The 14,155-nt window shown below is 37.9% G+C and overlaps 1 protein-coding gene across 1 annotated transcript in view; it reads left to right on the top strand.

Annotated features, from left to right (window-relative positions):
* Positions 1-163: 163 nt before the first annotated feature.
* LOC138336795 (ralBP1-associated Eps domain-containing protein 1-like) overlaps positions 164-14,155 on the top strand; it is a 141,523-nt gene continuing 127,531 nt past the window's right edge. Inside the window, exons 1-2 of the mRNA XM_069286362.1 lie at positions 164-469; positions 13,391-13,514. Of these exons, the coding sequence (XP_069142463.1) occupies positions 320-469; positions 13,391-13,514 (274 nt within the window). The 5' untranslated portion in view covers positions 164-319. The remainder of the gene's footprint in view (positions 470-13,390; positions 13,515-14,155) is intronic.

Here is a 14,155-nt window from a genome sequence, read left to right as displayed (position 1 = left end):
ATAATAAATATTGTAAACGATTAATTAAGTTACTAAAACATTTCTTAACTAAAATTAAACTATTAGTAATAAAATCTGAGTATGGACTTGCGAATATATTTTTTCGGGCATGTTGGCCACGATTTTGGCTATATTTCTATAGTGTATCACTCCAATAGGAAATCGAAAATTAAAATGGCTGCCAAGGGAAGAGTATCCTGGACATAAGAAGACGTATCCGTCGGAAAGGACTTTTTGACAATTGTCATGCATTTTAATGGCGCTGGATTTTACTGCTGAATACAAATTATTTTGAGAGAACGATACATTTTGTAGGAAAATGGAAGGATTGACGCTTAGTCAGCAAGAACAAATCTGCTATGGCGAATTATTTCAGAACTGTGATGTTGATGGAACAGGCAAAATTAGTGGTGTCCGTGCATCCGACCTGTTCCTGTCTTCAGGTCTCAGTCAGGACCATCTCATGAAGGTACATGGTAGTTGCATTAGTCTGGTGTGAAATATTTATTGTTTTGCAGCTATAAATGTGACCAGTGTTGTGATTTTAATGAAACACGACAGACACATGGAAGGGGGTGTGGTACTGTTTATGGTTTTAAGATGCCGGTAATGACGTTTCGGTTACTTTTACATGTCATCTATTGAAAAGTACAATAATACAATTATCTTCAAAATGCCATACTTTACAAAATGTTTCTGAACTGTGAAAGTTATGGTATTATCATGTGAAAAAACATAAGCAGTGTGATGCAAGCCTCTTGGACAAAAAACACCTTAATCAACTGTAATAAAAACAAATGTTTTTAGTAATGTCACAGGGCGTTCGAAAATTGATTATTTCCATATCTTAATAATAAATATAAAAAATAAATATAAGTTATCCACATGGAAAGCTAACATTTATTAAAAACTTAACAAAACTATATATATCGATTATTACCTACAATGCTACAAGTACATTATATATATATTGTATGTATTTATTGTATGATTATGAGTCCAGTGTAGAGGATCTCAATCCTGTACTGGAAAATAAACCTAACTTAACTATATTTAGCAAATTGGGTTTTCTCCAGGACATGTGTAGAAGAACAGGGAAAATACACATTCCTGTCAAGTGCCCCGACCAAGAATCAAACCTGGGTCTTCGGCGTGGAAATCTACGGCTCTACCGACTGAGCCAAAGAAGCATTCTCCGTCAGCTGAGTGACAGAGACCGTATTTAACACTATGTACAAGTCACACCGACCCGCTCCTTTTACACATGCACAGTTATGGTTAGTTTGTATTGAAAATAAAAGTTCTGTATCATATGTCTTCAAAATGTTCCAATTTGAGTAGCGTTCCATTTTGGGTACCGTATCTGACATTAATCAAGTTCAAATCAGATGGTTTGGATCCTGTAAGGTTTGCTTACTTGTTCATTTTCAGGCGACTTTTTAAAATTCTATCGTTGCAATTGTTTGGTCTCAATTATATCACTATTCCCTATAATAACAAAAGTATAGCAAGTCAATCCAATATGGTGTCGCTGTATCGTCTGCAGATGACAAAAGTATTTCGTTCTGCCGATTCGCAAGATCCGTCATTCAATTTTCAACACGCTGCTTTTTGGGACCAGGTATATGGTCACTTTTGTTTACATTTGTCCACGTGCACTATATGTGCAGTCAGATTTGGTTATATAGTAAAATCTAGCTATATAGCCATATCGATTTAGTGATGCTACCGGATAGAGCTGTCATTGATGTAAATTTTGAGTATCGTTATATCAAAAGGAAAACATCATGATGTATCGATAAATATCAAAACAATGGTGTTGTTGAGAAAAGACAAAATCCGAAATGATGGTTTTGTGTATACATCAGGACATCATAATCACCTCAATGCAGCTAATTGTTGTAGGATTCATTTCAGGGTGTGGGATTCAGAGACTGAAACTTTGTGATGCAAAACTTTATACTAAGCTTTTTTCTCAAAACGTTTACAGCGAGTGAACCGAAAGCGTGTACACGCTGTTTACTTAAAATGCCTACCAACTAAGGTTCATTTGTAAAGGTGTAGTGTGTATCGACACAAGGCAGTGTGCAAACATCTATTTATAGCGCAAGGCTACATCACCTACTCACTGGACCGTATCGTGGGATGGGGAATGTCACACCTCCGAAAAAGAAATGACTAACGAAGTGTTTGAGAGATTTTTGATGGAACTAGACTTTGGGCTGCTGGAATACAAAAAAAGAATTTGAAAAGGTTTCAGTGCGTAGTCTCACTACCTTGGAATACCTCAGATCCAAGAAATGTACCATCCGTATCTTTGATAAGCTAGTCGTACAGTGAATCGTGACTTGGATATGACATATAAAAAACTTTATCCTGTTCCCGCAGAAAGACTGCGACCAGGCTATATCGTCACAAATTCTATAGTAACTATGATGGCATTTAAACCTGAACAAATGCACTTCTTTGACGTAGCATCAGTGAAAACGACATCATAAATAGGCCCATGCCCCTGTCGGTCGTCTTTTCAGATGTTTTTAAATAATCCATTATATATATAGTTATGTAATAAATCAACAATGTGGTGCAGGCAATACTTATAACTACGCGTAATTTTTGTTGAAAAATATGTGTGTTGTGTGCTTTCTTTCTTAAGCAATTTTTTAAAAAGAAAAAACAAATGAAAACTTTGGTTGTGTAGCAAAGTATGCAACGTCAACTATACAACAAAATCGTGATACATTTTATAAATTCATAATGAGGAAAAACGGTATAAAGCTAGTATATTAATAATCCGAAATAAAAGGCCAAAACAAATAAATTCAAAGTAAAATCAAAATCATTTCTATGGAATATATATTCAGCCACTATAGGGCCTTCTTCAGTCCGAAATAACACTAACACAACGTGTTCGTCTACATGTTTGTTTACATCTATTGTGTGCAGGTACGAAATGTCTCGGCCCGTTTGATGTATACGGCGGGTTATTTCGACCCAACATGCTATGTGCACTAAATCAACCCCAGTGTTTAAACAATGGTTATAACCACAAGATACTTTATCAGATAGACTCGTGTAGCCATAAACATAACACTGACGTATCAAAAGGGGATATTATATGCAATCACATGCACGGTCGAAAAGTCAGACATACCAGCTTCTCGAGGTGGCAATCGAAAGAAAAGTTTGACAATCGACTAAGGGTATGTTATTGTTTTGAGACAACTCGTACCTCACACTATTCTGTAGACATAGTGCCTATTACATCAAATCTAATAAAATAAAACACAGATTCCTATTATCATTACGTTTGATAAAAAGGATCAGAGAAAATCCCACTAGGGGCCACGTCCACGTGATCCTTGATAAAGACCAGTCAAATTGCTGCCCCCAAAACTTTCACACCTAAGGTCATCTCGCCCCAAGAGCACAACATAGCTTACCGTATATGTATACTGGGACGAAATGTCGTATACACTTGATGCAGCAAGGTGCAGAACCTACACGTGGTCGTGAGTACACGTGGTATAAAGGTCACCTGAACATGACATGACCCCCCATGGGACGCTGTCAGATCCTCTAATCACCGGAGTGGTCATAAGGATCTGTATTTTAATCAGATTTCCTATCACATATTGCTGTTCACAGTCGTGGTTCCCTAGTGACCACCAATCTCTCTACGGCAGGTTGCTCCCATTCTGACTTAGAATTGAGGAGCTTGTCAGCAACTGATCCGTGTATAGCGACCGCCTCTGAAACTTGTCGTTCGAGTGGCTTGGAGAAGGTCTTGATGACTTCACTCTTGAAGTTTCTAATGTCACCTTCGTCTCCTGGGTGTTCTTCGAGCAAGTGCTTAGCCAGAGCATTAGAGAGATTACCACTCTCTACTTGGCGCCTGTGTTCCTGGAACCGGGTATAGGCATTTCGGCCGGTTTCACCAATGTACTCAGCCACTGTGTTGTGCTTGGCACAGATTTTGCATGTGGCTTTGTACAGCGCACCGGACCGGAAATGTAATGACCCACCACCAGAACCAGGGTTGCTCTGGCACAGCACACACTCTCCTCGTTGACACTCATCACCAAATTTAGTGTCGGTACGAACAAGTTGCTGCTTGATCGTCTGCCCACCAGTTTCAACCACCCTGATATTCACGTCAAGTCTGGGCCCCTGTACCGCTGTCACCCCTCGCACACGTCTGGCAAAATCTGCACCAGGAGTTGATGGTACGAAAATTACGGTGTCAGCTGGTCGAAACCACGAAGCCTTTTTCACGTTCTTCCTAGACCTGCGCTCATTCTCCTTCCAAGATCTATGCCGATATAGTGGCGTATCACCACGCTCGCTCGCGGATACCTGATTGGCATAGCCTCTGAGGGCAGCAATGACTACATTGGCCCTAAAAGACTCTGGGTATCCTGAGATCAGCATCATCTCTGCAAGATCCTCCATAAGCTCTTGGCGCAGTTCTGGTACCAAAGATGGTCTGGTGTTACGCAATCGGCGTATGCCGTCCTGAATTAGGGATTGGCGTTTCACGGACACAGGGAGTGCACTGCGATTGAGGATGAATTGTGAGCTGGAAACCTCTTTCTTGTAGAACTTCCAGTCCACAGATCCATCCGCGTCGCGAATTTGGACCTGAATGTCCAGCAACGGCATCCATCCAGAATCATGGGCCGATGGATAGTCAACCTCCATTCTTGTATATGGGCATACTGAGTTGGCAACCTCTTTAATTATCTGCGCCGTCCTCTCATCTGCTGGTCTTATTCTATCCCTCTCCACCAATTCATCCACAATCACGATCTTGCTCTCAACAAACCTACTACCTGGTGGTAACGCCTCCACAACAAGGTTCTGGTCATCCACATAAACTTTGTGTACGTATACCTGGTGGTTAAGGAAGGTTGACACGGTGGCTGCTGCCATTTTCTGCCTGAACTGTCGGCACCAGAAAATCATATGGATCTTGGCTAACGCTCCAGATAATTTAAGACCAATGGGACCTCCTTTCTGTTGGTGGTATAAGTCTCCCTGAAACGTGTAAGTATGGTGGTTCATTACTATTTTGATCCCCTCTTCCAAGGCCAACGCGAACATGAGACGTGTCTCATCTGACCTAGGTACACTTTCACGTTCTCTAAATAGACTCTTGTCGGAGCCTGGTGGTCTTTCTCCCCTCCTCCTAGCTGAAGTAACTTCATCCGTTGTGATTTTGATGTCTTTGCCACGACTCCTGCGTTTGGGTATCTTATCATCAAGGCCAAGCACGTCTAGGTCCTTGCGTTTATTCTGATAAATGATCGCAAGATAAAGACCAAGTTCAACGGAATCCACAACTACCTCTAGGTCAGATCGAAGGAACTCCTCTCTCACTTCCTTCGCAACGGCGAAGGCATTGAGGCTCGGATACATGGCGGCAACATCCATTGATAGAGCTACTGGTTCTCTGGCACCATGAGCTGTGTTGTTATTGTACGATGTCACCGCTTCAAGTACATCCTCTGTGGATCGACTGATGACTCCGATGTCATCAGCAACGTCTCCCAACGTCGAGATTATCTCAGAGAGAGTGTCTGAAAGAGGACCATTGATGGTCTCGTTAGCTCCGCATACCGGTCTTAAGGGATGACCACGTTCACTGGCCGTTTTATGGTCTTTCGGTAAACCATACAAGGGCGGTGCAATGCAATTTGTAGTGCGAAGTGCCTGTTTTACCCTGTCCCAATGTCGGTGTTGAATACCATCTGGGTCATCCCACCTTTCCCCCATTGTGAGGAACCTCCCCCATTGCAAAGCGTGAGCTCCAATCTCCTTCTCGAGTTTGTCGTGTTCCTCATGGCTGATAGTAGGATCATCATCGAGATGGGGCTGCATGAGTTCAATGAAATTGCTCATACTGTTCATGGTCATACGCCCACTTTTGTCTGACGGCATAACCACCACCTCCTTACTTTTGACACGATCCTTCAGTGATTTTATCCCAGACTGCTCCTCTTGTGTCAGATTCGAGCTCCTAGGTCTACCATTTTTATCACATCTTTTGTTTATGTAATCCTGCGTGGTATTCCTTAGCTCGATCTTCAAGTTGTTGAGTACAACTGCCTTTTGCTGAGGTAAGGGTCTGGGAGGAACAATCCGACGACATGTGGGCATGTCTGTAACACGCCTGTTCGAGAAAGACATGGTGACTGTATCGGAACTGTACACCTCTCTTTTTCTCTGTTGTTCCTGTTCCCATTCTACGGTCCATGCCCCGTCTTTGCCCCCTAAATGATTCGTTCTTCGTTCATCTCGTGACCTGAGCTCCTACTTTATCTTTGTACCCATAAGTTCGGCTGCGGTCTCCATATCATCTACCTTGATAGGTTTATATGTAGCGAACTTAGGAGGAAGTGCAAGTGCAGCTCTCTCCCCCTTAGACGAAGAAAGATCATCATGAATCAGAGGCCGTTGCTTTACTTCAATCTCTCGTCCTTGGCATGTTGCTCTGTCTTTTAATTGATCATCACCGTAGCGGATCCCCTCATACACTCCGTTCCATGTCTGAATTTGTCTGTTACGTCCCCATTTCCTTTCAAGGTGGTCAGCCTTACGCCTATGTTGTTCACGAATTTCTGACCACGTTCTGTGTACCTCGGATTCCTGGACATTCACCAGTTGGTGCATGACCTCGCGATATTTACCCCAACGTCTCCATACGTACACCTTATGACGTTCAAACATAGACCGTGTGTATCGCTCTACACGCTCAGCTGAGCGGATCTTACTGCGCATAAGATCTAACACTACTTCCTTTCTTCGCGTCTCCTTCCCACCACCTCTTCTACCACCTTCACTTATCGCATATCTCTCAACATCGTTGGTACCTATTGTCTTACTTTTCAACTTTTTGAACAGCAATACACAACTACATGCTCGTGTTAGCTTAAGTTTTAGTTCTACTTGTTTCTTGAATAATTTAATCCACACATCCCTCTCTGTATGAGTTAGGGGAACCGATGCTATCAGGGTTTTGATCATGTGGCTAGCTTGAGGAATCATAATGAGGAAAAACGGTATAAAGCTAGTATATTAATAATCCGAAATAAAAGGCCAAAACAAATAAATTCAAAGTAAAATCAAAATCATTTCTATGGAATATATATTCAGCCACTATAGGGCCTTCTTCAGTCCGAAATAACACTAACACAACATGTTCGTCTACATGTTTGTTTACATCTATTGTGTGCAGGTACGAAATGTCTCGGCCCGTTTGATGTATACGGCGGGTTATTTCGACCCAACATGCTATGTGCACTAAATCAACCCCAGTGTTTAAACAATGGTTATAACCACAAGATACTTTATCAGATAGACACGTGTAGCCATAAACATAACACTGACGTATCAAAAGGGGATATTATATGCAATCACATGCACGGTCGAAACGTCAGACATACCAGCTTCTGGAGGTGGCAATCGAAAGAAAAGTTTGACAATCGACTAAGGGTATGTTATTGTTTTGAGACAACTCGTTTTATAAATTTCTCATGGAAAACCCAGATGTCCACATGTTACTTTGTACATTCGATTGCGATTGATTTTGTATGAGTGTTATCAAATTTTGTTGTAATAAAATCATAAAATGCTGTCTTGGCGGTAAAGCTACAAATTTTTAAACACAAAAAGGCAATAGGTATCAGGTATATTTATCAGGTATGCTATTAAAATGGATGCTGGGTAAGGCGCCAACGTATGGCAAGAGAGACAATTATAGTGTGTCAGGTATCACGATAGTGACAATACATGTACATTTTAATTTTAAATGATGCATATACCTTGCTATCCAATACATCAATGAATCTATGAAAAGTTACATATCACCCCTAATGATTAAATGTGTATACTAGCTTGATTGGTAAAAAAAAACATGTCTTTTTGCTGATGGAGAGATCAATGATCTCCTGGTATCAAATTTCAAATTGGTAAGTAAAAATAAACCTTACAAGTAAGTAAAACCGCTTTTCAACCCAATTTCCAAAATTAGATATATGATATAAACTACCAAAGATGACATATTCATATTACTGTCTGTGAAAAAGTCTCTGAATTTATAGTTACAGACCTAAGACATGAACTTTATATATATGGCTTTTACAAATGTGTGGCTTCAATTCTCAATTTAAAAGCACCCTGTACAACAGCACTGTACATGTGCAATTCTAGAGTCAAAAAAATTATTGTAGTGAAATTATTCGAAGAATTATCTCAGACTGTAATTTTCTGGTCAAATCAGATGTATATTTTCTAGGTTAGGATATATTGATGCATGTCCCTATTGTGTATGTGTTATGGTAATAAATTAATATAATACTCATAATTTGTTAAAGAAATGAATTAAACATTAACGTATACTACTACCAGAATACAATGAAAGTCATTAGGAACACTTATCAATTGTATCAAATTCCAACTATTTAAGTTAATCTAGGTTAAACATTAAAAATTATGTGCATAAATTATAATATAGATTTGCTGTGAGCTATATATATATATCTGGTAGTGTACATGTTTACATTGTATATAAAACTGCCTTGGTGGGTTAACCTGTTAACATTAAGTACAGGCACTTACATCTAATCTTCTTCAATCTGTTTTTTTCTTATGTGATCACATGTAATTTTGATTATTGTTTTCACCTTTTACCAGGAACTATTGAATATATCCCATGAAATTTTGATTGAATTGAAAGTCTAAAAATCTTCCCTATTATTGGTCCTGATAACATCCATTTTAAACTGGGTATTAGAATTTTATATGAGTGTGTCAAGTGGTTGGGCTATCTCAAGCCGAGTGAATGATTTTGGCATGTCAAACTGAGGCTTGTTTGATTCTTTTTCTCTCATACATAGTACAAAAAAAAAGATATGAAATTCCTATTGCTTTCCAGCTTTTTCATTGTGCCATTATCACAGGAGTGTTGTTATGCGTCAAAATTGATAACGTCATTGACAATGCACGCTGCGGTTACGTGTATGTATTGATGATGTCACATTATTGTCTAACTCGTGTGATCAGTCTTAAACCACTCTGTGTAAGATAGAGTTATCTTTTCCATAGTAAACGGGATATCCTTGTGAAGTTATGGGAGAAAAGCACTACTTTTGTATTTATAATGTTCATGTTATACATACGTGCAGACACAATAAATGTTATATTTTTGTAATATACAAAAGTGTGGCCTGACTACCAGCGCGAGACCAAATATATTGGATAGTGAGATCTAGACTGATCTGCTACCAAACATTAATATAAAAACCTTTTAATGAAATTACTGTATTTTGAATTGGCAGACCAGGATCACAAAAGACATACACAAAGACTTTTCCTTGAAGAATAGAGTTGGAACTTGATCATGAGCTGCTGGTAGATTTATTAACATTCACCAATTACATGTAATTCCACACTACTTTAGAATCAAACTGTACATCGGTTGACTATTGTTAGGATTTCTTAATTAACTGTGAAGCTGTAGATGTAATGATAGGACTAGTAGGCATATGTATAGAAACATATGTTATAATTACTAATAAAAATATTGTTATTATTAGGCATAGCTATTTTCATGGCTGAACTGAATATCCAAGATCTATTTTGTAGAAATATGTATTTAGCAGTAATAGGATTTTGTCTTTTGTAATTTAAAACCCATCAATAAATTTTGGCACATTAACTTTGTGGACTTGTTCATGCAATCACTTTAGATTTTTGAAAAAAAAAAAAAAATAACATCAATTATTTACATTTAGAAAATATTTACCAACTGCAATATTGTTTTCGTCAGTGTGAAAAATGCTGCAAATGTATTTGAAAACATGCTGGTAGCTAGAGAGACTTTATGTTAACTTTTATTTTACAATCTGTGCAAAAGCTTGATAGGGATGCATTAGAGATAGGATTTCTTAACAGTGAAGCTGTAGATGTATTGTATCTGTCAAAGTAATTGAAATGTCTTGAAGAAAAAAGTAAAAACTACAGTTGAAATAAAGATACCAATTGTATATACGTATGTTGGATGCATTTCATTGTGTGTCTGTGGGAATCTCAAACAATGATATACACATTGAAACTTGAGCAGCTCTAGTAAGGCTTTGGTTGATTTTATTTACATCTTGTTTTGTGACTGTTATATAAAATTATTATGTCCCCCAAACGAAGTGTGGGGACATATTGTTTTTGCTCCGTTTCTTATTATTTTTTTTATTTTTGTTATTATTATTATAATTATTATTATTTTTATTCTTATTTCTTCCACTTTCTTCCGCCGCTCGGGTTTCCGCAGCTTTTCTCAGAAACATCACGAAACTTCACATACACAGTCATTAGGGTGTGGGATTGTGCATAAAGGATTTTTTTTCCAAACCGGAAGTCCAAGATGGCCGCCAGGGCCCATTTCCTGTTTTCAGGTTTCTGTCTCCAATCTCAATGAAAATTGGTCTATGGGGGTTTTAAGGGATGGCAAACATCATGAAAACATTTTTGTGAAGATTTTTGGTATTCAAAGATGGCTGCTGGCCCACTTCCTGTTTTCAGGTTTCGGTCTCCGATCTCAAGAAATTTGGTGTGTAAAGGTTTTAAGGGATGACGAATAACATGTAAACATTTTCATAAAGATTTTAGTATTCCAAGATGGCAGCTGACCCACTTCCTGTTTTCAGGTTTCGGTCTTCAATCTCAATGAAAATTGGTATATAGGGGTTTTAAGGGATGGCGAACAACATGCAAACATTTTCGTAAAGATTTTAGTATTCCAAGATGGCAGCTGACCCACTTCCTGTTTTCAGGTTTTGGTCTTCTATCTCAATGAAAATTGGTATATAGGGGTTTTAAGGGATGGCAAACAACATGCAAACATTTTTGTAAAATTTTTGGTATTCCAAGATGGCCGCTGGCCCACTTCCGGTTTTCAGGTTTCGGTCCCCGATCTCAATGAAAATTGGTCTATAGGATTATTTAGGGATGGCGAACTACATGCAAACATTTTCATAAAGATTTTGCGATTCCAAGATGGCCACTGGATCGCTTCCTGTTCATCAGGTTTCGATCTCCGATCTCAATGAAAATTGATCTACAGGGGTTTTAAGAGATGGTGATCAACATAAAAACATTTTCGTAAATATTTTTGATATTCCAAGATGGCCGCCGGGCTAACTTCCTGTTTTTATATTTTGGTCTGATTTCAATAAAAATTAGAATATATGGGTATTAAGGGATGCTGATCAATATGATAAAAAAATTTTTAAAGATTGTCTCCTGGCTAACTTCCTGTTTTCAATTTTTCGTCAGCAATTCATTGAAAATTGGTAAATGGGGGTTTTAACTTAAAATTTTAAGGGATGCCATACAGTCATGATAACTGCCAAATCAATTCCTCTGAAAATAGCCTTGTATTACCGTATTTTAGCGTGTATAGTGCACACTTCTTTTCATAAATTATACACAGGTACAAGGCATGGCCAGGTTTTTGGTCATGATCACCGAGTTATGTAGTTATGTACATTTTAGGAGAACCTGAATTCCTATATGAAAGTACATTAAAATTCTCCCAAGATGTTCATATACACTGTGCAACTGCATTCTTGATTTATTATCCCCCGCCCAACAAAGTTGGCGGGGGATATACAAATGGGTTCCGTCCGGCCGTCTGTCCGGCCGTACGAATGGTTTCCGGGGGATAACTCTAAAACCAGTAGAGATATTTCCACCAAACTTCATACACACATTGGTCTGATGGTCTAGTAGTGCCTTTTGCTTTTTTTAGGTTTTCATTTTTTCATTTTTTCCGTAACCATGGAAATATTGCTGAAAATATCATATTTTTGTACCAGGTTCGTTTCCGGAGCATAACTCTAAAACCAGAAGAGATATTTCCACGAAACTTCATAGACACATTGGTCTTATGGTCTTGTAGTTTCTTTTGCTATTTTAAGGTTTTCACTTTATGTACTTTTTTCTGTAACCATGGAAACATTGCTGAAAATGGCAGATTTTTGTGTAAGAATCGTTTCCAGAGCACAACTCTAAAACCAGCAGAGATATTTCCATGAAACTTCATAGACACATTGTTCTTATGGTCTAGTAGTGCCTTTTGCTATTTTTAGGTTTTCATTTTTTGCACTTTTTCCGTAACCATGGAAACATTGCTGAAAGTATCATATTTTTGTACCAGGTTCGTTTCCGCAGCACAACTGGAAAACCGGTTGAGATATATGCATTGAACTCCATAGGCACATTAGTCTTATGGTCTAGTAGTGCCTTTTGCTATTTTAAGGTTTTCACTTTATGTACTTTTTTCTGTAACCATGGAAACATTGCTGAAAATGGCAGATTTTTGTGTAAGAATCGTTTCCGGATCACAACTCTAAAACCAGCAGAGATATTTCCATGAAACTTCATAGACACATTGTTCTTATGGTCTAGTAGTGCCTTTTGCTATTTTTAGGTTTTCATTTTTTGCACTTTTTCCGTAACCATGGAAACATTGCTGAAAGTATCATATTTTTGTACCAGGTTCGTTTCCGCAGCACAACTGGAAAACCGGTTGAGATATATGCATTGAACTCCATAGGCACATTAGTCTATGGTCTAGTAGTGCCTTTTGCTATTTTAAGGTTTTCACTTTATGCACTTTTTTCTGTAACCATGGAAACATTGCTGAAAATGGCAGATTTTTGTGTAAGAATCGTTTCCGGATCACAACTCTAAAACCTGCAGAGATATTTCCATGAAACTTCATAGACACATTTTATGTAGGACTTCTAATTTGGTATTATGCTTTACTTTTTATTTAATATGCATGCAGTAAAACTAGATATATCAAACTCAATTACTATGAACATTCACTTAATTCCTATGTAACTCGTCGCTGTTTAAAACAAATAAAAAATCGCACTGTTAGCTGCTGAACTTTGCTAAATCTAAGATCAATTCTGGTATTTTTCAAAGAAGCAAATGTTTTCAAAGTTGGTTTCACTTTGTTAAAAAAAACATAAATATGTTTTGTATATATTCTTCAATTGCAGTTGGGTTTTAAAATACTTTCCCTACACTCTTACTAGCATATAAAATTAATGCATTAATTGATTTAGCTCTCCATTTGCGGGGGATCTGAATGACTATGTCCTTGTTGCAATTGGAGATCCGTTTGAGAATGTATTTTGAATAAAGTCTTACCAGATATATCAAAATCAGAATAGAATGGCCAGTTTGGTAGTATAGGCCATGCCTCCTTTTGACATTTGACTTACATTAACAAATTTACAAATTCTTGACATGATTTAATTTTACATGTAGATATGGTCAATATTTAGATATAAAATGTAATTTTGTGAATTCGTTATTCCAGGTGACAGAATTGTGTGGAGCTAAAAGGCTGGGACATTTTGGTAGGAGTCAGTTTTATATTGCCCTTAAGCTTATCGCCGTCGCCCAGCTAGGTTTACCGGTGAAGTTAGACAGTCTTAATACAGGTAAGGACGCCACTAATTACTATAGAGCTGCAACAACACATACCCTGGTAGAGTAAAAAAAAATGTATTTCATCATGCATTGCTAATCATTACTAAATAATGTAATATAATGTTGTTTGAGAAGTTTCAATGAAGGTTTTGGATCAAAGCTTAAAGAGACAATTCACTCAGGCAAATTCTTTTACATAACCAATAAGCAAAATATAGCATAAATGTATTGTTCTACATTTCTTATGAAACATATAATGTAAAACATTGACAAATTCCACGACATTGTTAAGTATTTTAATTAATATCGCTGAAATATCAAATCGTTGATCAATACGATTAAGCAGGTACAATATGAACTCTGTACCCATACCCGAGCCAAAGTCACGCACGTTAAACAAATGAACTACATAACATAAACAAATGAACTACATAACCACTGAGAAGGTGATAAAATGATTTTTAGGCAAGACAATTCACCTAATAAGGTAAACACACTACTGTCAGAGCGATTTGAGCAGTTCTAGCCAAAAGTTGCATTACTTTACGAGCAAGGGACAGGGTTCCGCATACAAGAAGTTCGACCACAGTGTGTAATGGCGGACAGCGAGCAAGTTTGAATATTTCACACACATGTCACCACCATAGGCGTT

The sequence above is a fragment of the Argopecten irradians genome, chromosome 1, assembly GCF_041381155.1.
Source record: "Argopecten irradians isolate NY chromosome 1, Ai_NY, whole genome shotgun sequence".
NCBI classification, from domain to species: Eukaryota; Metazoa; Mollusca; class Bivalvia; order Pectinida; family Pectinidae; genus Argopecten; species Argopecten irradians.
Note: the sequence above shows the minus strand (reverse complement) of the source record. Positions and strands in the feature narration are given on the sequence as shown.